General features: G+C 44.7%; 1 protein-coding gene across 3 annotated transcripts in view; it reads right to left on the reverse strand.

The window, feature by feature from the left end:
* Window positions 1-23,649, reverse strand: part of dac (dachshund) — a 195,793-nt gene that overhangs the window by 12,970 nt on the left and 159,174 nt on the right. For all 3 annotated transcript variants that reach the window (XM_066742286.1, XM_066742284.1, XM_066742283.1), the window contains one exon: window positions 1,232-1,378. In XM_066742286.1, the coding sequence (XP_066598383.1) occupies window positions 1,232-1,378 (147 nt within the window). The remainder of the gene's footprint in view (window positions 1-1,231; window positions 1,379-23,649) is intronic.

The following is a 23,649-nucleotide window of genomic DNA, read 5'->3' on the forward strand; positions in this document are numbered from 1 at the left end:
TATATATATACAAAATATGCAAGGAATTCCAATTTACCCAACGCGTTTAATCGTTTTCCTAAATGGCAGAGAATATCTCCATTAGACTCTCCCCTCATCAGGAAATCGTTTCGGAAGTCGTAGAGCCGTAAGTAGTGTTCTGTGTGATTCGAAATTAGTATCGTAACTCTCTGCGAGTGACAGGGTTAATCAGTAGGTAGCGGTAACGGAGACTGGCGTACGGTATAAACTGACGAACGTCTGTGCGAGAAACGTAAGGTTACACGCCGGAATAAGACGTTTTCGTTTAGGCGAAATCTATTAGAATCGTTGCCATAACGCGATCTGTCCGTCAAGCGACGCGAGTTAGCGAGAAGAGCGAGCGAATATAATCCGACTTATCGCGGAGGCATGCTTGATCGTTTCGGAGAGGGGGATACCCTGTTCCGCTCTGTATACTTCTTTTTTTCTCCTCCGCTTCGCCCTGGTAACGGCAGTGCACGAGCAGAGAGTTCGGGTTTCGTTTGATTCGAAATTAGTATGAAACTGACAGGGTTAATCATGCAACGACCGCTTTGCATCGGAAACGGCGAAGCGACCCGCACGAAACGTTATATCGAAATAAGAGATTTCACTTAAAGGGTTTTGCCTTTGAGTTTTGGTAGTGACAGGAAGAAGGGTGGCGTGCCGACGCCGCCGGTACTCCCGTGTATATACACTTCACAGGGCGTTCCTCCGCGAAACGCGGAACATCTTGAAGAGTAGTGTATATATATATATATATATATATAGATTCTCCTCGCTCGTGTGTCGACAGGAAAACAGAGATTCGGAAAGAGAGAGAGAGAGAGAGAGAGAGAGAGAGGAGAGTGAGAATGAGAGGGGGGATGAAGGAAAGAACGAAGGGAAGGCGAGGTGGAAGTATGCCGGCACAGGGGGATAAGTAAGGAATCATATTCTGCCGGGTGTCAGTCTGTTTGCTTTGGCTCGGTGAATTAATTAATTCATTCCGAGATCACCAGCACCTGAGGCACTTGCCAGGCGAATCGTCGGTAAACGCCGAGTGAAATCCCGTCGAAAATCCACCCACGTACTTGGCGAATCTACATCTTGAGTAATGAATTTGATCGGCTAAACCTGATTGCATTTTAAAGTAGCGCATAGAGAAAGAGACTCGCGAGCAATTTTTCAACGAATCACGTGGGCCGTGTCCGAGGATTCTCTTTCTACGTCAGCAACGAACTTGACTCACCCGTGATAGCTCTGACTTGCTCCAACGATGCTCCTGTGGCCTTCAGAGCCTCTTCCAGCTGTGTACGCCTCTTGATCTCCAAATCCAATTGTTCCTGGATCTGTTTCCTCGCCTTTCGCTCCTTCTTCAGCCGCTTCTGATACACCGCTGTAACAAAAGAATCAAAGTGCCTCGTTAATTCATCATTCTATATATATATATATATATATATCACAATATCATTATTATGTACAGCGTCATTATTTATATTCCTATACAGTATAAATCAATTAGTCGAAGCCTACCAGCCTTACGCACGAAGCGACTCAAACTTTTCACCACGACAATCGTTATATTCCGTTTTGAGTTTGGACCCCGGGTGGTAGCACCCTCCTGGAGTGATCACACTCTAAAAGAATAATCATCTTTCTATCATTGTACCGCAGGGGGCTTCGCACCTACCCAATTTGAGCAAGTCAAAAAGAGCAACAATGGGATACGTCACAAACGATGACGTTTTTCCGCTTCCGCGTCGATCGTTCGCTTTGGAGATCGGTCGACGAGATATTATTGGAAAAAGTGACGCGCCGCTGTGTTTTATTTCCCCGGGACGAATCGATCGCGTATATACTCTACAGGATCGGTTAGAATCGGTGGAATTCCAAATGGTTCTGCATCACGAATAGCGTCGAGAGTAGCCAATGGGAAAGCACAATACGTGGAGAGCTCCGAGCTCTTGCATTGTGCATCCTTTCGCTACAGCTCGGGGTTTCTTTTCCTCCTTCTTGACCTTCTCCGATGCTTGTGAAATTCTTTTTCTCCGATGTCGATCGAAGGCCGTGCACGAAGCAAATGCAGCCTGCTACGTGCAACAGTCGGCGTGTAACACACTCGTGGACCTGCACTTGTGTTTCAGGAAACAACACACTTGCAACTGTGGTATATATATCTCTGTTTCTCATTTCCTCCTCTCTCGCTCTCGTGAATCAATCTCGGTCTGCATTGGAGATTCTGTGTATATATACTGGTTCTGGAGGGACGAGCACGTTTTGATGAGATATATATATATATATATTAAATTTAACACAGAGGGAGAATATATATTCCATTGGAATAAAAAGCCTTGGGTTATACTCGTGGAATAATTTGGTGTAATTATGGTTTTAATTTGAATCTGCTGAAATGCAGGAATCTTTAAATAGTAACTGCTTGCATACTTGTTAACTGTGTGGCTGGATCGCATTACAGTGGCTGTTGGTATACGCATAAGTGCACTTGTACGTTGCAGTACATACGCATTAATGTAATGAACACATGCATATGCATCGGATCACGAACGAAGTGAGATGGATAGGTAGGTAGTAGGCTGTCGGTGCAGGAGAGTTAAGCGTGGCAGTGGGAGAGAAGAGAGTATACGCGGTGCGTACCAATACATTCTTATACGCGTAGACTGATCGGTTTGATTGGCCGATGCTTTTGTCGGCACCTTTGAGCCGCCTTCCACGTTCCTTCGCTTTAATTATTTTCCGTCATTGTGAACCGGTGCGTCCGGCTATTGTACGCGGGCCTCGACTTGTTTTCGCCTTGCCATTTTCGACCGTCGCGTCGCATCGCGTCGATCGCCACAAATTCCCCAGCTTTGTTCTTCATCCCTTTGTGTTCTCATTATTCATACCGAGCCGACTTTTGCATCCAATAATTACATCAAAATACACCTACAGCGGTAATTTAACATTTCAGCCGAACCTCCAGCCTGATCAATCCTTTTTGCATGATATAACTCGGAGATTCTTCCGAATGAACAATACACGTGTGTGTGTGTATATATATATATATAAATATATATATATATATATACATAATAAGAATGATAAAAGCGTAGCCACATCAGCTGCTAAATTGTTGGCTGGACGGATTTTAATTGTAATTTAATGGGTGAAAATGTGGTTGAGGTATTTTGCGAAGCGAGCGGGATGAGGCTGTAGTTTAAAGGTGTATGCGCGAGTAGGGAGAGGGGGGAGACAGGACATGGCATGGCAAAGGAAAGCAGTAGCAGCGTCTGTACGCACGGGTTAAGATTACTTTGCTCGACAGGAGACGGTAGCACGAGGCGTAGGTGCTCAGCTGCGTCGCCTTGGGCGCCTTCAGGTCCAGGACAATCCGCTGCCTCCTCGACAGAGAGAGAGAGAGAGAGAGAGACTACCGCAGTACAGATTAGCAACATCATCATGCCTCTTCCCCTTTCCATGCTAACCATCCGTTTCTTTTTCTGTCCTTTTACCTACCAAGCCAGGCGCCACTCCGTATCTCATCGCAACGGAGATTCGACTAAATTTCGAGCAGCGAACAAGCTTTTAAAAACATCCGTGTCACGCAAGAAATTTTTCACGCAAAACAAATTTGGCAGATGCGTATATATGTATATATATATATACGAGTCTGCTATATTTACGCTGGTCGATCGGCCCGACAAAACATAAAGTCTTTGAAAACTTTTGATTAAAGCCACTGAAAAAGATTCCTCGGATGATTTTACCTCGGAATCTTGTTTCATCGGAGTATAATAAACAGCACAGTCGGTTCCTCCTTTTCGTTACTTTCCATCCTCGCCGTTTCCTCGCTTCTTCATGGCTCTCCGTCGTATACTATAGCTATACGTGTCCATCTCGCCTTTACGTGCAACGAAATCGCACTCCGGTGGAGCGAGGTGAGGCGAGAGGTGAGGTATGGGTAGTGGTAGGGGGAGGAGGAGGCGTTGGAGGGGTAGATAGCGAGAAAGAGAAAGAGTGAAAGAGGGGTAGGAGGGAGAAGGGTTCCTGCAAACAACCAGGGAAGGCGGTGGTGGGCAGGAAGAGGGAGGGAGGGGGAGGGGGGAGGGTGAGGGGACTGCGAGCACGGCATTATGATGCAAAGATGGCGCGGTGGCGGCACCCTAGAATTAGCCGGAGCACTCGCCATTGGCCGCTCGGCAAACCACTCCTTCGGTAACAACCGACTGCATACGTTGCATACTAAGGATACACGCGAGCCGCCAAAGAATTGCTCGGACCTCCGCCACTCGGGTCCACCTACGGCCTCGATAGAATTTAGGAAACATCCGAGATGAGCAAAACAGCATCCGTCCAACGTCTCTCTCTCTCTCTCTCTCTCTCTCTCTCTCTTTATGCAGAGTCACCTGTTCCTTATTCTTCACTATATCCTTTTCTCTTTTCCCTTATCATTTTAAAAATTCAAACGCCAATAGCCAGCATTACACTCGAAGCGTGCATTCTCATCTGTATCTTTCTACATTTGAAAGTTTTATCGAATATTATTAGAAGGAAATTTGATCGCTATACTCTCGGTAAAATATACTTATTATGCTCGAGTTTTATGAATGGTATTATCAGCGATATCGGATTAAAATTTCCAAGACACCTTCAACTTCGTATCTACTTTATATCAAGAGTAAAAAGCGCTGATCACCGCTATAAGTTCTGGACTGTTCGGAAGCCGATGTTTCAGTATATATCCTATCTTAGATTTTTTGATTTATGACATTTATGTCTCATTGAACTGTAAAATTTATTTAATGTCTTTCTTGAGATTCTTCTTACATATATATATATATATATATATATATATATATAATACGACTATAATAACAGTTTACTGTATTTTCATTGGCAGTGTACCTATATAGGCAGATCTTACGCTAATTCCAAGTATTTGGTTTGTTGGTTCTTGTCCACTTAACGTTGGGCTATTAAAATGCCTTGGTTTTACTGGGAGGGGGATAGCCTAAGATTCTATGTTTTAATTATTATTAAGAGAAGAAATTGACCATGATTCAAGCAAGTTTTATTGAGATTTTATTGCAAATCCAGTTAAAGCTTTACCGAGTGACATGAAATATTTTGTGGTTGGTCGAACGATAACTTTTCAGCCGTTGAAACGGTCGCTTAGTCTCGGTACTAGTTTCGTTTTTGCTTTGCTTTGCGCTGGATGTAGCTGACGTGTAATCTTACTGGGACAAAATCGACTGTGGTTTGCAAACCGCAGTTCTCCTTCAGTCATTGCACCATTAATGGTTAAACGTGGAGCTATAGCATTACGTTGTTTATTTCAAGTATGCAAACTATATTGCTCCAGATTGCTCAGGTGGAAAGCTTTAGGAGCCAGCTCGATCACTTCCACGCGATTAAACTGTTTTTCGGTATAATATCGATTTTCAGAGTGTACCAAAATTCTTATACCGACTAGTTTCCATATATATAAGACTATGATCACGAAGAGTCTGTTAATGCAGCAAATTTCACAACTTCAGTCAGAGTCCATCGATCGTTTATTTTCTCTTCTTCTTCACAAAATCACTGGTGACACACAAATTAGACAAATACTATACATATATATATATATATATATACACATATAACGTGGAAAGAAATGGAAACAAAGACGAAGAAGAAGAAGAAGACAGATAAGGTCCGTTATGAAACGAGAGTCGAGTTGGAGGGTAAGGGGATTTGGATGCGGACGTGAACGCGGCTGATCGTAGATAGGCGAGAAAAGAGAGAAGGTCGAGCCGAGTGACTCGAATCCTGACGAGTCTCTCGGTGGAGAGGAGCGAGCGCCCGCCCGATGGTGCTGCACGGGGACGATGCGACGAGTGCCATGGTAAAGGGCGAGGGACTTGGGGAGTGGGGGTGGTCCATTAGATAATGCAGTCAACAGAGAACGGCCGTTCTCATCGGGCACGTCAAAATACATCAGCTACCGCTGTGCACTCGCTCAGAAATCCTCTGACCGCTCTCGGCCTGGACTTCCCACGTCGAAGAGTCCTCCGCTGTGTACCCGACTCAGACCTATATATATATATACGGACATTCGTACAGGTTCGGCTAGTCAAACCTCATCCTGGAACCCATCGCCATCCCTGATTTCTATCGATACATTGGATCCTCGTGACAGATGCCTTTTATCAGATTTCACTTTCAATACTTATTTACGTTTGTTGTGGACCAATTTCTCTGGGTACTCGTGCACTCGACGAGAATTCTTCCAGTATCCGCTGTTGAAGAAAGGAATGACTGGTGAATTAGAGAATACGACTCTGGTACGAAATTAGCAAAGCTTGAATCGTTGAAACGAGACAGAGTTGAGTTTATGGATGGAAGGGTTATTGAGACTAGTTTGTGGTTTAGGTATACTTAGACGAGGTATTTCATGGTACATTACAGACAAATTGAAATGATTTCTTGCTATATAACAATCGATCTAGTCGTATCGAGTATTATATTGTCAAAAATGAAGTAAAAAAAGTTACAGCTCGTTGTATAGAGTATATCGATTGGTCGAGGTTCTTCGAGAGGTGGTTTTATCGTTCATATAGGACTCTGGTTTGGTGGAGAAACAATTAGTGCGAGAGAGCTGGTTAATCGAAGTGAGAAATCCAATCAGGCCAACCGGAGAAACTAATATAGAATTTGCAGATGTCGTCTCGGCAGGTCTGTCTTTAATAGGAAAGAGAGTGATGGAGGATCCTCTCCAGGAACAGCAATATGATTTACATTTTGCGGCTATATTGACCATTCTCGCCACCTGCAGCGCTTCCTCCTTCAATGGCCGCAAGCGCTGCCAAGAGAATGACTGAGTTCCTTTTACAAAAAATTAATAATATCACGCCTTTGCGATCTTTAAGCGATACTCATTCGCCATGGACCTTATCTTCGACCCATCTGCAACGCGCATAAAATACTTCTTTTACCATCTTTCAATTTTACCTCAAAGCATAAAATCAACTTTCTACTTGATATTGAAAAATAACAATATATATCAAAGTATTCCAAGAATTCGGTAGTCTCCAGAATCCTCGCGGTATAAATCGCAAGTCGAGATTTCTAGGAGGCGCGAAATAATTGAGACGAACCTGAAGAGTGACGAAACACATAGATCTATAAAGTTATATGCGTACAGAGAGTCCGTTGTTACGATATGGTGAGTTGGACACTTGCGGTTAAGCCGGTGGGAAGGTGGTGGTCCAAATTCGCAATTACAATTCATGGAAGCGAGCGGGCTAGGCTGAGACGTTAGGGGTTGGGAGGGGACGCGAGACGAGTGCGAAATCCCGTCAGGAGGATCGTGTCTGTCCGAAAACCGAGCGAAACAACCGTTATCTGGCGTTCAAGGGGGTTCTTAGGCACCTACTGGAGGAGCCGCGATGTATTTCTCCGACGGACAGCATCTGTGCTCTACGGCTCTCGATATCCATACAAAGCTGTCTGCTGAATAATATTACACTTAGCTCGTACCGCACGGACGATTATAGTTGGAGCGCCGCCGCTGCCACCACCACCACCACCACCACCACCACCACCGCCACCATCACCACCGCCGCCACTGCGTCGATATAGTAGTTAGACCGTGCATCCTGCGCAAATGCTAATTTTCTGCGGCATCTCTCGGAACAACTCACATATCTATATGTATTATTATAATATACCAAATTTATGCTTATATCGTCAGGTATTTTCACGCTTTGAACACCAATGCTCTTTCTTTTTCTCATTCTCTGGATCAGCCATTTGCTAGCTCGACCTTAAAAAGCCGAGTTGCTTCCACGGAGATCTCGAGTATACATATATAGTGGTAGGACGGTAACACGCTTGGCGTACGAATATCAATTTCGTGGTGACAACTTTTCAGGCGGTAACCCCTCGGTTTTCCCAGCCATATGGAAATGGAGATCGGTCATCGGAATCCAGTTTGCGAGTGAAAACATCCCGGGAGGGTCAGCCTTCCTATTCCTCCCTCCATACACTTCCGGCCGACAAACGGGCCAAGCTTTTTATATAAACCGTCGTAAAATCGAAAGCTTTTCGCTTTTATATATTATTCTTTTATCCGATCTCTCCCGATAGGGTCTCCTGCTCCCAAAGAAAATCCACCTTGGCACGATGGATGCCCAGAAAATAAGAAGACTTCCACTTTCTACGATCCACACTTAACTTCGATCCTCTTTTTTCCATTGCAACTTATACATTTCTCTGCAGGATTAATACTTTTTCTTCAAGATCCATAGATCCTCTGCATTTCTTCGGCTATTAAACCACGGATATGAGTATTATAGGTAAAAATCACGATGAAGTATATAGCATATGTATTGTGCGGTACGTCGAGACAAAGATAGAACTTGTGTGGTCTGGTTGCAGCCGGAGGGCCTCGAAATTCTGCTACGGGATGGAGATTTGCGGCACTTAAATTACGCAGGTAAAGTAATATGAAAATATTTACTTGGCGGCTGAGCATGGGTCATTCGAAACGGGCGATCTGATTACCGACCGAGTTCACTCGTTCGGAGAAACGTAATAGCCGAGGGCAGAAGAAGCAATGACACGAGAGCAATGAAAAATGTTGAGAAAAACGAAAATACAGCGTCGTTGCTATATATTTGTAAAGAAGGGAGTGCGAATTTCTGCAGCAGGCTCGGGGAGCCTCGATGCACGACGATCCCCTCGACAAATGTGTGGTCAAGACCAATTTCGATTAACAAATCATCGGGACAATGTATAAGCCACTTGAAAAGTCCAATGTTCCGCTCTCGTGTGCTGCATCATGCAACCTTCTCTGATCGGCCCTTGACATCGTATAATTTTGCTCCTCGAAGAAATCACGAAACTCTGAACGATCGATTTAATGGGCTGTCTAGATCGAAAACAAAATTTCCTTTCATATATATATATATATATATATATGCATGCAGGTAGAGCGTAGATTTCATTTCAGGCCACCTCTATTGTACTATTAAATCTCTATTATTTAGCTCGTATCTTTATTTATCCAGTGCATCAATGGAATTTTATCGAATCTATAAATCTAGCAGATAAGTTCATTTATGAGTGGAAAAGCATCGGATGCTTCAAAGACCCAGTATGCCGCTCACGTACACCACGGCCCACAGTCTCACTCATTACTATATAATTTTGTACTTGAGGAAAATGATGGAAGATTGAATAAAGTCAATTGACTGGGCCACCTCACGAGTGAGCCAGGCATTTTTTCAGCGGTAGCATCACGTTTTGCAGTAATTTTACGATATTATATTATGATATTTAACTGTTATTGCTATTATTGAAGGAAGTACGCAGGACGCGTATATCGTATAAACTGTAAATATTAATATCGAAGAGATGATATATAATTGAAGCTATAATGTTATCGCAGTTTTTTCGAAAAATACTGGAAAATGCATAAGTGTCATTGAGTATACAGCGAGAGTTTTCAATGTCAGCGTATTATCTCTGGTTTACGTCCAAGTCGATATGCCAATTTACAAGGAGGAGCATCCGGTCGTGGTCGATTACGAAGGCCAGCCAGCGAGTTTAGCGTAAAAGTCTCGGCGTGTTTGGCGTTAGAGGCCACGAGGGGATTGGTATCTTTACACGTTTCTTTATCAACGGGAAGCAGTAGCAGTTTTCGGGGACCGTGTCTGTATGGGACGCGTGTTTTATTGCCCGAAAACCGACAGATATCAGGATTATATGCTCCGTTACAGAGTGCGAGAAGAACGCGTATAGCTATGGGAGTCAAAAGGGATGACTCGACGTGGGAGGGTTCGAGCCTCGCAATCATCCGTTTATGGTTTTACCGTTATACGACGCGTTACACTTTATTTTTTATTTTCTTTCTCTAGATCTTCTATATATATATATATATATATATATATATTTATACCGATTCTGCTTGGTTTCGCGAAACTCCATAGATTTTTACATCGTCCAGTAATCCCGATGACCCGACCCTTCCGCTTTATAAATATCCTGAAGAGAAGAGAGATGTTGCAAATTTCATTATTCAACCGTAAAGTGCACGTGCATTAGAAGATTTATATGTTATTGCCGTGTTTTCTTTCCACTCAGAATGATAATGTTAACAGCGTCATACTTGACACAAATGTCCTACACAGCCGGATGTGGAGTGTGAATCAAACATGGTATATTAAATTCACGCCATACGGTGTGGTTTCCAGTCTGATAATCAGCCAGCGATCGAGCCTTTTACTAATTGACATCGATTCTTCGATATTACGCGCTTAGATTGTGCGATATGCGCTACGTGTGTTTATTCAACTAAAAGCTGCGGACCTTTTTTTCATACACTCGCGCGTTTCCCCGTACATCTATATATCTACCCACGTAAATAGTCCGTTTGTCTTTTTTTTTTTACGAATCAATGGAAACGTCACACGTTTCGACACGTACTGTAATATCACTTGGCACATTTCCATTTTTATCGTTTTTCTATGTATATATGTGCATTAGGAGAAGTATTATTCCTCGCTGTTTTTTTTTTGCGAGGCCGCGTACGACGATTGAATATTCCTGATTCCGTCGATCGGTAACTGCTTTGATTGTGACGTATCGGTTTTACCGAAAATATCGACATAAAAACGTGCGAGAAAAAATACGATATAGAAATACGATGGTTGACTTAGGGTGGAGGGTACACCGCGGGGCACACAGAGACGATAAGTGTTTTAGCTTATCGCGTTTAATACGTAGAAAGGCTGATGGCGATACTCCCTGCTGTCAAAGCGAGGTCCATCCCCGGGGAGACGTATGGTACAGCTTAATGGTGATTTTTTGTTGCTTTATGGCGTTCAGCTAACACGAGTCGACGACGTAGCTTGTCCCTCGCGAGAATGCGGAATGACTTTTTACGCTTCGCTCGTGTGGCGAACGAAGATATTATAGGCGTGCTAGGAATTTCGATCGCCACCGCAAAAAAAAACTTTTCCCTAGATCTATCTCGCAGCCTTCCTCGTACGCGACCAACGTTCTCCAAAAGTTTATTTCATAACTTTAGTTTACCAATTTGGCGGGACTTTATATACGGTCAGTCGTTTTCTTTATTAATCTTAATTTTATTCGGTCTGAAGTTTCAATGCATCGAATAATTTTAGGTTAAACTTGCGATATTCTTGCATCGTTCCTGACACGACGAATGTTCTCCAAAAATTTCTTTGTTTATTTTTGTTTCCAATTTGACACCACTTTGCAGTCGTTCACTTTCTTTGTTATTCCTAATTATGTTTGGCTTGAAATTTCAGTGGCATATGGAATAATTTAGGGTTAATCTTGAAATATTCTTGCACCCTTTTTGATAAGACGAACGTTCTCCTAAAATTTGTTTAATAATTTTAGTTTCCAATTTGACAAGACCTTGCGGTCAGTAGCTTTCTTTATTATGCCTAATCTCACTCTCCTTGAAATTTGAATGCATCGAACAATGTCGGGTCAAGCTCGCAAGATGTTTGATGAAAATGAAATTTGTAGTTGGAGAGACAAACGAAGAGCGATAGAGGGAGAAATGGGACGTATGTATGATGAATACCCATGAGAGTCTGCAGCGAAAGTACGCGACGAGGGGAAGAAAAGCAAGGCCCATGCGGGATGAAGGAATTAAATTCTTAAAGTTCCCTTCTATGTATGTTGAAAAGTCGCATTCCGCGAGGCTCGAGACTTACCGGGACCACCTGCACTCCCCCTCCTCCCCCCGCCGAGTCTCGAGGGAGCCAATATTAATTCCCATAAATTTCCTTTTAACAACTACGGATTTTACCTTTTGTCAGAAGAAGCGGAAGGCTGTTTGCAATTTCTTTCAGGCTTGCATGCGAGATTGGTTCTCCTCGTATTATAATATAATATACTATATATATAATAATACGAAGTTTCACGCTTAGCTGAGAAATCCTCTAAAAAATAATAAAAAAAAAAAAAAATACTATTTCGTTAAAGAGAATGCGAAAGAGTGACCGCTGGAGAAAACGCGTCTTTCACGTCGGTTTGTATAAAGAGAATATTTCTGTGAGTACTGTTGAAAGAGAAAGAGAAAAGTGGTTGACCAAAGAGACGTACGAGAGTATTCGTGCAAGGGGGTGGTCGGTCTTATTCGAGGGAAGACGAGGTCGAGTTGGAATTGAGTCGAGGCACAGCAGCTTCAATTGCTGCGTTTCAATTCTGGAGAGTCTCTCGGTGGGTAGTCGTGTTTATACAACGTAATGGCTCGTGCCAGCATTGTACAGCCACGATGGTTTCGCTCGCTCCGCGATTCTCTTTCAACATTCGTTTGGCACTTTATCACGCCCCTAGATTGCCGTATTAAACATCCAGCAAAGAGAATTCCAACTCTAGCCCACTCTCTATATATACACACACGCATTGGTCTCTTCTTTCTCAAAGAGAACTCGCGGTTTTCTTCCATATTTCAAGACGAATTCCAATTGTCCTCTCTTTCACCTCTGGCGCGCACCGTCCACGCGAACCCCGCAGTGCCTACAAGAGCAGCACACACATGCGTACGGTGTCTTTCGGGGAAGAGCGACTGCTCGTCAGAGTGGAAGTGGAAAATAATGGCAGGTGGAAGACAGGCGACCTCCCTGACGATCGGCCACTCGCAAGCCAACTTCGGCTACACAATATCGCCTTACACGTACGCCTCGGCCAAACTATATATATCGAGGTTAACTTGTAACTTTACGAGCCTCCCGTATGCAACATCTGACACACTAAAGAAATTACCAATCTCGTGTACTAATAATTTTATTCCTCCAGTCTTATTTATCTTTTATATACGCGCCAAAATTTACCAATAAATTATTCATCGATGTAACTCGATACTGGGAACGGGGAAGAATCGCTCTTTATGATTGTACAAAATTGTCATTATAAGCTGCTATGCATGCGAAATTTTATCAGCCGGTATCATTTGGGGTGGAAGGATCGAGCAGAAATATACGAGATCGAGAAGATTCTCGTCGTTTCGGGACAGGAGACAGGTTAAAGAGTGTTTCGTGGAATATCGATCGAGGCCTGAAAAGGTGGTAGTGAGAGCTGTTACAGGCCTGCTCAGACAGGGGTTGCCAATTTTCGATGATTAAACCGTTCGATCCAAACCGGTTTACGCCGTCTCGGTAAAAATCAAAACAATCTCGGCTATTCCCTTCGATAAATTAGTATCTAGAACTATTTTAATCCGGGATGAATTTTTATAGAAATTTCACATCTGGTGCATCTGCTCGACGTGTATAATTTTCGAAGATTACTAGCCCTATCATTGGAACACCCTGCCTCTATCTATATATATATATATATATATAATACTTTCAATTTTCCACTTGGAAAGAATTTTTTAAAATACATATGTATAGGTATAGTCAAAACATAAGTCTGGATTCTAGTCATGCGAATCGTTTCTGCCGGAAGATGCACTAGTATTCGTGCAGTGACGTATACGTGCAACGTTCGTTGCACATGCCCCACGCTTAATGGGAAGATCATCGATGAATAAGTCCGGTGAGACGTTTCTCCGAGGAATACATCGTACGGGGCTTCACCATGGTGCGCACCTCGGGGGCTTCGTCGTTTCGTAACAAATTCCATGGAATTTTTGCCAAGCGACTCAACCGACACATCTATATATATATATATATATATATATAATACCTACCCCTTTCCATCCGCTCGCGAGGCATCGATTAGTATTTTTATCTGGCTTCGTCCAGAATTCTTCCGTTCTTATATTTTCGTGCTGTATAATACGGGAGAAGCTGACGAGTTTCTCTCGGTAGTACCTATATATAAAAAAATGTAATCCAATTTCTTCCTTATAAATCCCTCCTCCCCTCCAAGAGGGTGTGGGGGACGAGTTCTCGAAATGAAACGATAAGCTCTGTACATTGGAAGAACGGTTGGATACATATCTGGCACTTTGCGTATCAATGAAGCATTTTCCAGGCAGGGTAAATGAGTTTGACGATAAAGCAGTTGGAAAGAATCTTTGTTCTTGGGAGGAAGCTGACTCGGTCTCGTGGCATCTTTCGAGCAGAACAGTTGGCGTAATTGTGTCAAAGCGAGTTTCCAAATTTCAATCACAGCAGGCTTCTCCCTAGCGCGGGGCAAAACCATCGAGGCATTATGTATTTGCTCTCAAGTATAACCGGTTCGGCGAGTTTACCCTCGCGGACCCGTCGACAACGGCCTCTTTCCAGCCTCTCGGCTCTCTTTGAATCGCGCGAGCTGTCGCCCCCGTAGCGGTTATTAATATTTGCCGACAATTACCGAACAGCCTACCCCTTTAATTCCGCTACCAGGCGTCCAGGACACGTTCGAGAAATCGATCGTGACTTATTCGCTCTCCCTTTTCACTCTTCTCCCCCCTCTCGCACCCTCAATATTTCTCCAACGCGCGAAAAAGGAAAATCCAATAAACGAGACCTCGCGAGGATTAAACTAATGCTATACTTTATAAACGCAAACTCCACGAGGATATTTTACATTTGATCGGTTGATCGGGAAGTTAAGCCGAGTTTAAGCCCGAAGCCTCCCCTACATCTCTGAACTGGTTTTAATATGTTAACGTTAGATTATTAATATTCTCATTTAAGGAGGGGGGAGAAAGGGAGTTTCTCCTAGGAAGATTCGACGCGGTGGCAAGTTGCGAGAGTCTAACGTTGGCAGAAATTGGCATTGCGTATAGTATATAGTTGGCTATAGGCGCATTAAGCGATCCATCATAATGTCCCCCCCCCCCCCTCTCTCTCTCTCTCTCTCTCCCTCTCTCTCTCTATAGGAGTCTTTGGCGAGACGACGGATGTCTCGTTAACGGGCCGAGTAATTACAATAAACGCTAGCCAAGCCGGTAAAAGGACGCCAGTGTCACGGATTCAAAGGGAGTGGATGAGACAAGTTATGCGTTTGTGAAATGGCCTGGAGAGTGAGCAGATACGGCAAAGTCGAGAGATTCGATCTCTGTCGACAACAGAGCGTGCATCGAAACGATGATAATAGGATAATACACTTTAGGCAAAAGAGAACGTTGTTTCCAAAGGAATGTCCTCGGACTTGTATAAAAGTCGACTTTACGGTAGGTGTCACTCGAGAGGCTACCTGCCATCCCTTTGCAATTCGAAACTGCGCTCTGGTATTATTTACAAAAGTAACGCCAAGAAGGACTCGCGTTAATGACATTCTGTAATTACTCTTTAATTAACCGGTTTCGACCATTAGTCGGTATCGAGTGTTCCTCCAGTCTCTCCCGTAATAATACTTGTAAATACACGGTATTCTTCCAGGCCCGATGAGGAACGCTGAGAAAATATTGCTTTTCCCGCGATAATTGGGCAAATGCTCTTGAAATATGAGAACCGTTCATGATGTTATTTAGAAAGACACTGGAGAAATAAGGCGTGCGTCGTGCCGACGAGAAAGAAGCACGACCATTACCTTATTGCTATCGCCTCTCCGGAGGGTTCCGCGCCTTCCAGTATATTTCCGGAACGAACACGATGACGAGTCAATTCTCCGAACACTTTCCGGAATCACTCATACACTACCACAGATATACACCGCCATAGATCTTTTTTAGCCCATAAAACAAGGCGTTTCCCATTCTTACGATATAGTTTCTTGCGACTCTCCTAACATTCGTCTTCATTTGGATGAAAAACCAGTTGATAATAAAGTCGTTTTTAGCAATTGAAGACTCTATCAAATTGCTGAATTAGATCGGGGCAAGGTTTATTCCAGCAGGAATCGATGTGGAAGAGTCAACGATTATATAGCGAAGAGCGAGATATACCGCTGTAAATTTCCAACCGATTCGAGTAGACGAAGCTCAGGTATATATATATATATATAGTAGGGATATGGAGAATTTTGGAAGTTGACGTTACAGCCACCGACCAGATCAGTCTCTCAGGGCTCCTTCCAACTCTCCTTTGGTTCTCCTTCGCTCTCTGCCTCTGCCGGATGATGGAAACTCGATCCGTAGTTCAAGTCCAAACTGGCCAGCTAGCGACCTGGTCTTACTTTGAGGCCAGGAAAACCCATCAACGCCCGGAGAGCATAGCGCGAAGGAGGAAAAGGGCTTTAAACAGGGGATCAAAATCGAAAAAGTATAGATTAAAGTAACGAGAGAGAGAGAGAGTGAGCAAATATAAATATACAAATTTTGAAAGCATCGATTTACGAAATTTGCAGATCAATGCCAAGACAGAAGCGGTGATTTTAATAATGAATAAGGGGGAGGGGGGAGCATCAGAGTCGACAAAGCAAACGATGAGAAGGGAGGGATGAGTGAGACTGTAGAGGAGGAAGGGGCTAGTCTGAGTATGGAAGGGGAGAGAAGGAGAGGGTGGGATACTTCTTGTTTTGGCTCGTTCCGCCCCCCTCATCCCCCTCCTCTTACTACAGTCTCACTGGACCGTCCAGAACCCCTTCGCACAAAGCTTTCCCAATCCCAGCGAGCGTCCGTAGAGAGTAAGCTCCGCTTACTAAGTACGTTTTGCATCTAAGACGCTCTCGGAGTTTAATTACGGGGCTTTGCGGTGCCGACGACCAAGAGAGATGGAAAGTGTAAGCGAGGGAGGGAGACAGGGTAAGGGGTATACAGAAGTAAAGAGAGAGAGTTCGAAGACATGGACATGACGGTCAACGCTGCTACCCCCGACACCCAACCTAACGAAGTAAATGAACGCTTTCGTCGTGCAAGTCTCGAGTCGACAGAGCTGTATACTCTGATATAAACTGTCATCGTGTGCTATTCGACAGTTCGATCCAGAAACTATAATTCGTTGATGAATAAAATTAACACGAAGGAAGTAAAATAATACTGAACAATATGATAATAGAAAATAATAATTTCCAGATTTTTATTGAAAGCCATGATTTTCTCGAGGCGTTAATTCGCGTGTTATTTAGGACCAAACAACGGGCTCGTCGCTTTCGATATTTCCGTGAAAAAGCATTTTCAACGGCAGGTAACTGCTGGTTAATGCAGCTGTGTGATAAATTAACCGGCTTATAATAGGTTTATGCAAGAAGACGATCGAGAGGCATCGCTGTTACTTTCTCCCTCGGCGTGATCAGTCGGGCGTTGATGAGTTTTAGATTCCGCGGCAGGCTGCTTACACGCACCAACAGTGTTAAACTTTACGGGATATAAATACATCGATGAGTGTCGCACGCAACCAGAGTTACGTTGGCTCCAACAGCTCCAATGATCACTTTGCTCTCACGTGCTCCGTGCAGCAAGTTCTCTCAGTGTGTGGTCCTCGCGATAGATCGCATCAGCAACATAAATTTCTCCACATCCACCTTCAACAACGTTGCGAAGCGTAATGAAATTTGCGAAATTCGATATTACTCTTCCTAGTGTTAACACCCATGGGTGACCTCGTATCGAATTATCCGGTCAATTATTATCCATCGCAATGACGAAACGGTATCTATTCTCCTACGAAGAACTACGGTCATAAGCCGAGGAGGAACGACGCGAGAGAGAGAGAGAGAGAGAGAGAGAGTAGAAATCGAGAGCGGAAATTGTACGCACGGTGGAGAATGACGTTTCTAAGAGAGTCCATGATGAAAAGGAACGAAGGAAGTTGATGGAAGAGAGAAAAAGAGAGAATATAGGCGATGTGGAGGGGGATGAAGGTTAAATCGAGCATGTTTGTAAAGGATGGGGGTGTGTATGGACGTGTGGACGCGGGTGGTGGTGGTTGTTCTCTTTCGAGTCCACTCGCGTGCTCTGGCGTGTTTGAGCACGCATCGACGGTAGCGCGCGCGAGGTCTTATAAAGAAAAGAGATGGTCGAACGCGGCTGACTGGCTGGCCGGTTGGGTGGCTGGCTGGCTGGCTGACTGGCCGGTTGGTTGGCCTAGGAGCAAAAGCATAAAAACCCGTAGGATGACGTTTTACAAAGGGTCTATCAAGCGTGGAGCAATGTTGATGGCTAACAGATAGGCGGAGGCCAGTGCAATTTCGCCCCATGCACCGCAGTCAGCGTCGCCGGTGTTACGATTTTTACGACGCTCCCTTTACAACCGACAAAATGTAATTTTCTGCGATATGTGTACGTACATAGCCAGTTTTCACCCCAGCGGCACCCTCGGAAAAATTCTTCGTCTGGATAACTACGCTTTTTCTCCTCGATATCCTACTTATTTTTACAATCCGACCCACGCGCGTGTTGCTCCCTGCCTCCCGCGATATCACGGCTAATCCAATTTCTTTCGGAATCACCGCTCGATTATCGCAATTTCCACGTATAAACTTATATCGATATATATATAATCTTATTTAATTCCTTTCTCAAAAATTCCAACCCTTCTTCGCTGGACGGAAACTCGACAATTTTTTATGTATACCCAAGAAAGACTTTAGAGGCCAGACTGAAATAGTATCTGAAATTTATGCGTTGACAGGGTAATTTGTTGACATATTTTGCGTGAAACAAAATCTGCATACGTCTTATCTGGCGAGAGCAGGCTTATACGCGGAAGAATGACAAAACGTTGTCCAAAGAAGGAAAGAGGAACGATCTGACTGGTGTGTCGAGGGGGGGGGGGGGGGGGGAGGGAGAGGAGTAAGGTAAGGAGAGTAAAATATTTGGGAAGTATTTATGAGCGCGGTTGGACATCGCAGGGTCGTAAGTATTTGCAAGGAAAACAGTTATTGCATGACGCGGAACCGCGATCACCGGTAGCACACACACACAAACATAGTGCAAGAGAGAGAGAGAGAGAGAGCAGCGGGCGAATTATTGCGAGGAGGGATATATCCGCGACTCGGAAGAAGACAGTGTCGACCGTAAATTTGGCCGGACAATAAAGGGACGCGCCGACTCCGGAATTCTCGGTGCAAAAGGGACCGCCTGGTGGCGCGCGCCGCTCTTTTCAAAGATGTTGGAGCGGCAGCAGGCACAGAGGCACTCCTCCCGTTTTCTTTCGCAGCCCGCCCTCTTCTTCTCCCATTCACCCTTCGCCACTTTCGTCTGGCCCGCTGCGGAATTGATTTTCGGAATTTATCGTAGCGAGCTTCCGTTTCGCGCTGGGTTATATCTCGCAAATCGGCCGCGAACGACGCGTAAAAATCCTTATTTTACGACGAGCCTGCAGACCGGAGCTTAATTGGACTTCCTTTCTAATCGCCGAGCAAGCGGAATACTCTCTCTCTCTCTCTCTCTCTCCGTCTTCCTAGTCATTGCTTTCTTTCAAACGCGGCAAAACTAAACTTAATCTCTTCACGGTTAATAGCCAGACTGCGCAGGGTGTGGAGCGCGAAGAGAGTTATGTCCGAAAATCCCTGCGTTTATGACGTTTACAATTTCGTATGGGCGTAATTTGGCGAAACTACGGTGGACAGATTGGGAGCGGGAAAAGGATGTTGCGTATGGGGTACGCGTTATACGTATGGAGTAAGCCATGATCGACGTTGGGGAAATACTCGCGCGCAACGCAATGTGGCAGTCGTATAGTTGGGTCGAGATAATTAGGTTTGAGTGCACTCTGCTCGCCGCAGTCGGTAACTCAGTTATCAGTGGACACTCCGCTCACAATGGCTATCACAACGGCATCAAACATAACGCATCAATTAACGTGAACAATAACCGAGAGCCGTGAGTGGACAGGGTGCAGGCTACGCAAGTGCGAACGCTCGGCCCTTTCTATATATATAATATATATATATGTATACTATACAGTGGCAGGGAGTAGGCTATGACGGCTGCTGTCGTCACCGTTGCTCTTGCTCTTGTTCTCTTCAACCCCCCCCCCTCCCTCCCCCTTTACCCTTCAATATATATATACTCTACTCCAGTTCTACGCAACGTTGAGCAATCACGCATCGTGTCAAGTGCCATCGTATTGCACATCAAAATCCAATCACTATATATATAAACGTTCGATTAAAGTCCTTCGGTGTGATAATACGAACGTCATTTTTTTTTCTAAAATTATATATATATATATATATATATATATCTAAGGGTTTGTAGCGCTATTTCGAGGAGATAGCAGGATTTTCAAGAGAGAGAGAGAGAGAGATAGGCAGGGGCTTGGAGGAAACATTAATCTCTGGCGGTGGCAATATCGAGCCGATGATATTCGAGGCACGAGTAGTATACGAGGCGGTGTCATTAGTTGGCGACGTGTGCGTGTGGCCAGAGTCACAGAGCGCGCATAACCGTACGCTATAGGTCCACCCGCAGCAGCACTACTATATATATATATATATATATATATAGCACAGCAGCACCTCGTAGCTTTGCCAGTGTATACGCGCATCGCTCGGTGTCCTCTGGTGGACGGTATAGTATCGATATGCAGGACCGTGATAATCGATTGCCGCATTCCTCGAGATGAAGCGACGCTGCGCGCTTTGAATACGCCAGAGGGCCAGGCCGTGCGCGACGCATACGAAACGCTGTCGCTGCCCCGAAGCCCAGCCTCCAACTTCCTACACTCTTCCACCCACCCACCCACCCATCCATCTATCCCACGCAATATCCTACTCTCCGCCTCGCTCCCTTTCCCACGATTTTACAAAACTATCCTTATATATATATATATATATATATATGCTATAAACGCAACCCTCGATTATCTATACAGCACCAATCCCTCCTGTTCGGTATAAATAATAAAGAGAAATAATTGTCAAGATGCGAGAAAGCTCGCAGCGCGAACAGTTAGCCCCGGAATTTAAGCCATAGTCGAGTGGGTGGTGGTTGTCGAGCACTCTAAAAGTTTCGGACAGAGCGAGGTCTAGTCGTTGCGGGGCAGCGCACCACAGTTCGTCCGTCCTGAGGAGTAGGAACGATAATGGCAGCTATTAACGAGCCGTGGCGGGCGCGAAAGCACCTGAGCCCAAAATATCACCGCGATTAATGCAATTACAGCTTACAAGTCCCTCCGCTCTAAGACCTCGGGTATTACTAATTCAATGTACGTATATATATGTATATGTGTTTCCGGCGACCGGCGGCGGAGCCAGCTCCGGACGGAGAGGGTTTATAACCAGTTTCTAACCCTCCTGAAATAGTCAATAGCGCGGGATCCACGCCAACCTCTCATCGTGCAAACGTTTCTTCGATGTGTACCGTGTTACATTAATACGTGTACTATTAAAATTTATCATCGGTCCGAGGACTAAGACTCCGAGCTCTCCGTCGAGATTTTACGGAAACCGACGAATATGCAGTCGAGTCGCTCCGTCAGAGTTGGATGAATTAATGAAAATCTCGAGGATCACCGTTTGGCAAAAACCTACTCCGTTATACCCCGTTGGAGGCTGAGATGAAATTAGGGTAGACATTGGAGGGATTGTTTGATCAATGCTGGTTTTCGTGGAGCTCTTATACACAGTTGCTTCTACATGCATTCCGAGAGAGGATCGGGAGAGCCGCTGCTGGCTCGGATGATGGAGGAGCGGCACGAACAGCCAGTCTGGAACAGGTTGGGGCACTTTCGGAGCCCTCCGCATATATATACGTACCGGTAGTGGTGTTTGGCGGTTGTGGTTAACGTAATTACGACCAAGGACCCCCATCGGCCTCTTGCGCGAAACCGCGAACGTCTTGCCTCTCCGCGTCTTGGCCTGCTTAGTCCTCTCATCCCCCGTGCTACCAGCCTTCCGATTTTCATCCCCCTCGCAACTCGCGTGCCAATTGCTCCAATTTCCTAATCGTGCGTATCAACCACCGCGGACACGCTTTCCGATGTATTCCACTGCGCAAGGTCGTCGTAGGATCGTGTGCTGTATATATACTCGGTCTTCTTATTACTCGACAATAATTTACTATATCTGCAGACCTTGTTACGACCTTCGAGACATCCTAATTATTCCAAAGTGTTACAATAATTTCTTTCTTCGCCCTATCCCATCGTCCTTGAGCAAGATCATCGTCATTAAGCAGAATATTCATCGCGAGGATTAAACAAACGTGCGAGTTATTCGTGGAAAGGGGAGCAATGACTGTCGAATGATAAAATTTCGTTGGGAGCAATTACGGCCTCGCTATCATCGTCATCGCGACCGCACCGACTGCTACAGACTATCAGAGTTTATTAGTGCAACGATCAGTACAATCGGTTCAATGATTACAAGCCGAAACATAATCGTTAACGCCTACGACCCATTAATGACTATGGACCATGCTCGATGCTAAATCGGTAATGGCGAATGCGCTAAGCCGAATCCGCGGGCTCGTCGTTTGACACTCTCGGTGATAGACGTGCTCGGCGAAGCGTTAATTCTCGTTATGACGAATGAAAATTTAAGGGCGCCGCGCCGCGTGCGTTCATCGAGTCGAAACTCGCGACCACGTTCAATATCAATATTTATGAAACGATAGTATTACTGTCCACAGCAATTTTCCATAATTCCAATGTTCGTTTCGTCCCAATACGCAGCAGCTGCGTAGTTGGGATTTTGAGTTTAATTCATTTGGAGCACGCGATGAATGGGCCTGTCGCTCCCCGATGCATAACGACAGTTTTATCTGTCAACGGTTTGATATGCATAATCACGATGGCGCGGGCTATTTAAATATTGTATTTATATCGGGAAGCGGAGATTTTTCCGTGGGAAAGGGTACGTACGGGGGGGGGGAAGTAGCGAGCGAATAATTTTGCGTGGCCTCGGCAGGCCTTGATTATCCCCTAAGGGGCAAAGTACCCTCTTTCCAACGCGCGTATAAGAACGGCCTAAGTGGCCTGGCCGAAGTTCGCTCTGATCGCGACATTATTTATGAGATTTTACGTCTGTCTGCGCAGCCTTTACTCGCGATGCCATAATTAGAAATATGCTTACGGTCGTAATGCTGGCGGATCGGGGGAGAAGAGAAGACTGCAGGGTAAACCTATAGGGAGGAGGAGGAATACACGTTTACTGCCAATAAGGGACGCATGCATAATAGAAAGCCGTAGATGGTAGCCCACCGACGACCGACAGAAGGACTTACACGGGAATGCTACTTTATGAGGACTCGTATTACGAGGGTTGCGGATTCTCCGTCTTTCATTCCCAACGCCACAGATCCAGTTCACGTGCAGCTTATTCTTCCTATCACCCTTCCTCCAAATATCTTCCTTTCTCTCGCGTTCTTCTTACTGTCTCTGACAAAATATTCTTCTTCGCTGATCTTCTCAACAATTATTTATACGTCATTTGGAATATTGCATGAGCTTAATTTTAGAGAATATAATTGGTTGTACGATCATTATATTAATTATAGTCTTTTTTAAGGATAATCGAGAGAGAACTCGAAGACCAATGTCTGGGGTTTAAGAATTATCGTGGAATGTAGGAGAATCATTGGAACTATAGCTTTATTGGCTGTGTATTTGGAAAGGGGGGGGGGAGGGTTGTTCACACACGCATTGCACGTATCGGTGTGAAAGGACACGGGTCCAAGGTGTCGAGATGGCGATGCCACACGGACTACGCGAGGAGGGGTGACACCAGCACCGCTAATAATGGGTTACCAGTTACGTATAGACATTTATTTATTTATGCCTCGGAGCGAGTAATTTCGCGTAATTCGAGGCTCCGTTCACACGAGCTAAAATCACTTTTAAATACAGGGTAACGGACTAGTTTATAGGAGATATTGACCAGGCC

This window comes from Prorops nasuta, unplaced genomic scaffold (assembly GCF_024137725.1).
Source record: "Prorops nasuta isolate Cenicafe-Biocafe unplaced genomic scaffold, Cenicafe_Pnas_1.2 PNAS00027, whole genome shotgun sequence".
NCBI classification, from domain to species: Eukaryota; Metazoa; Arthropoda; class Insecta; order Hymenoptera; family Bethylidae; genus Prorops; species Prorops nasuta.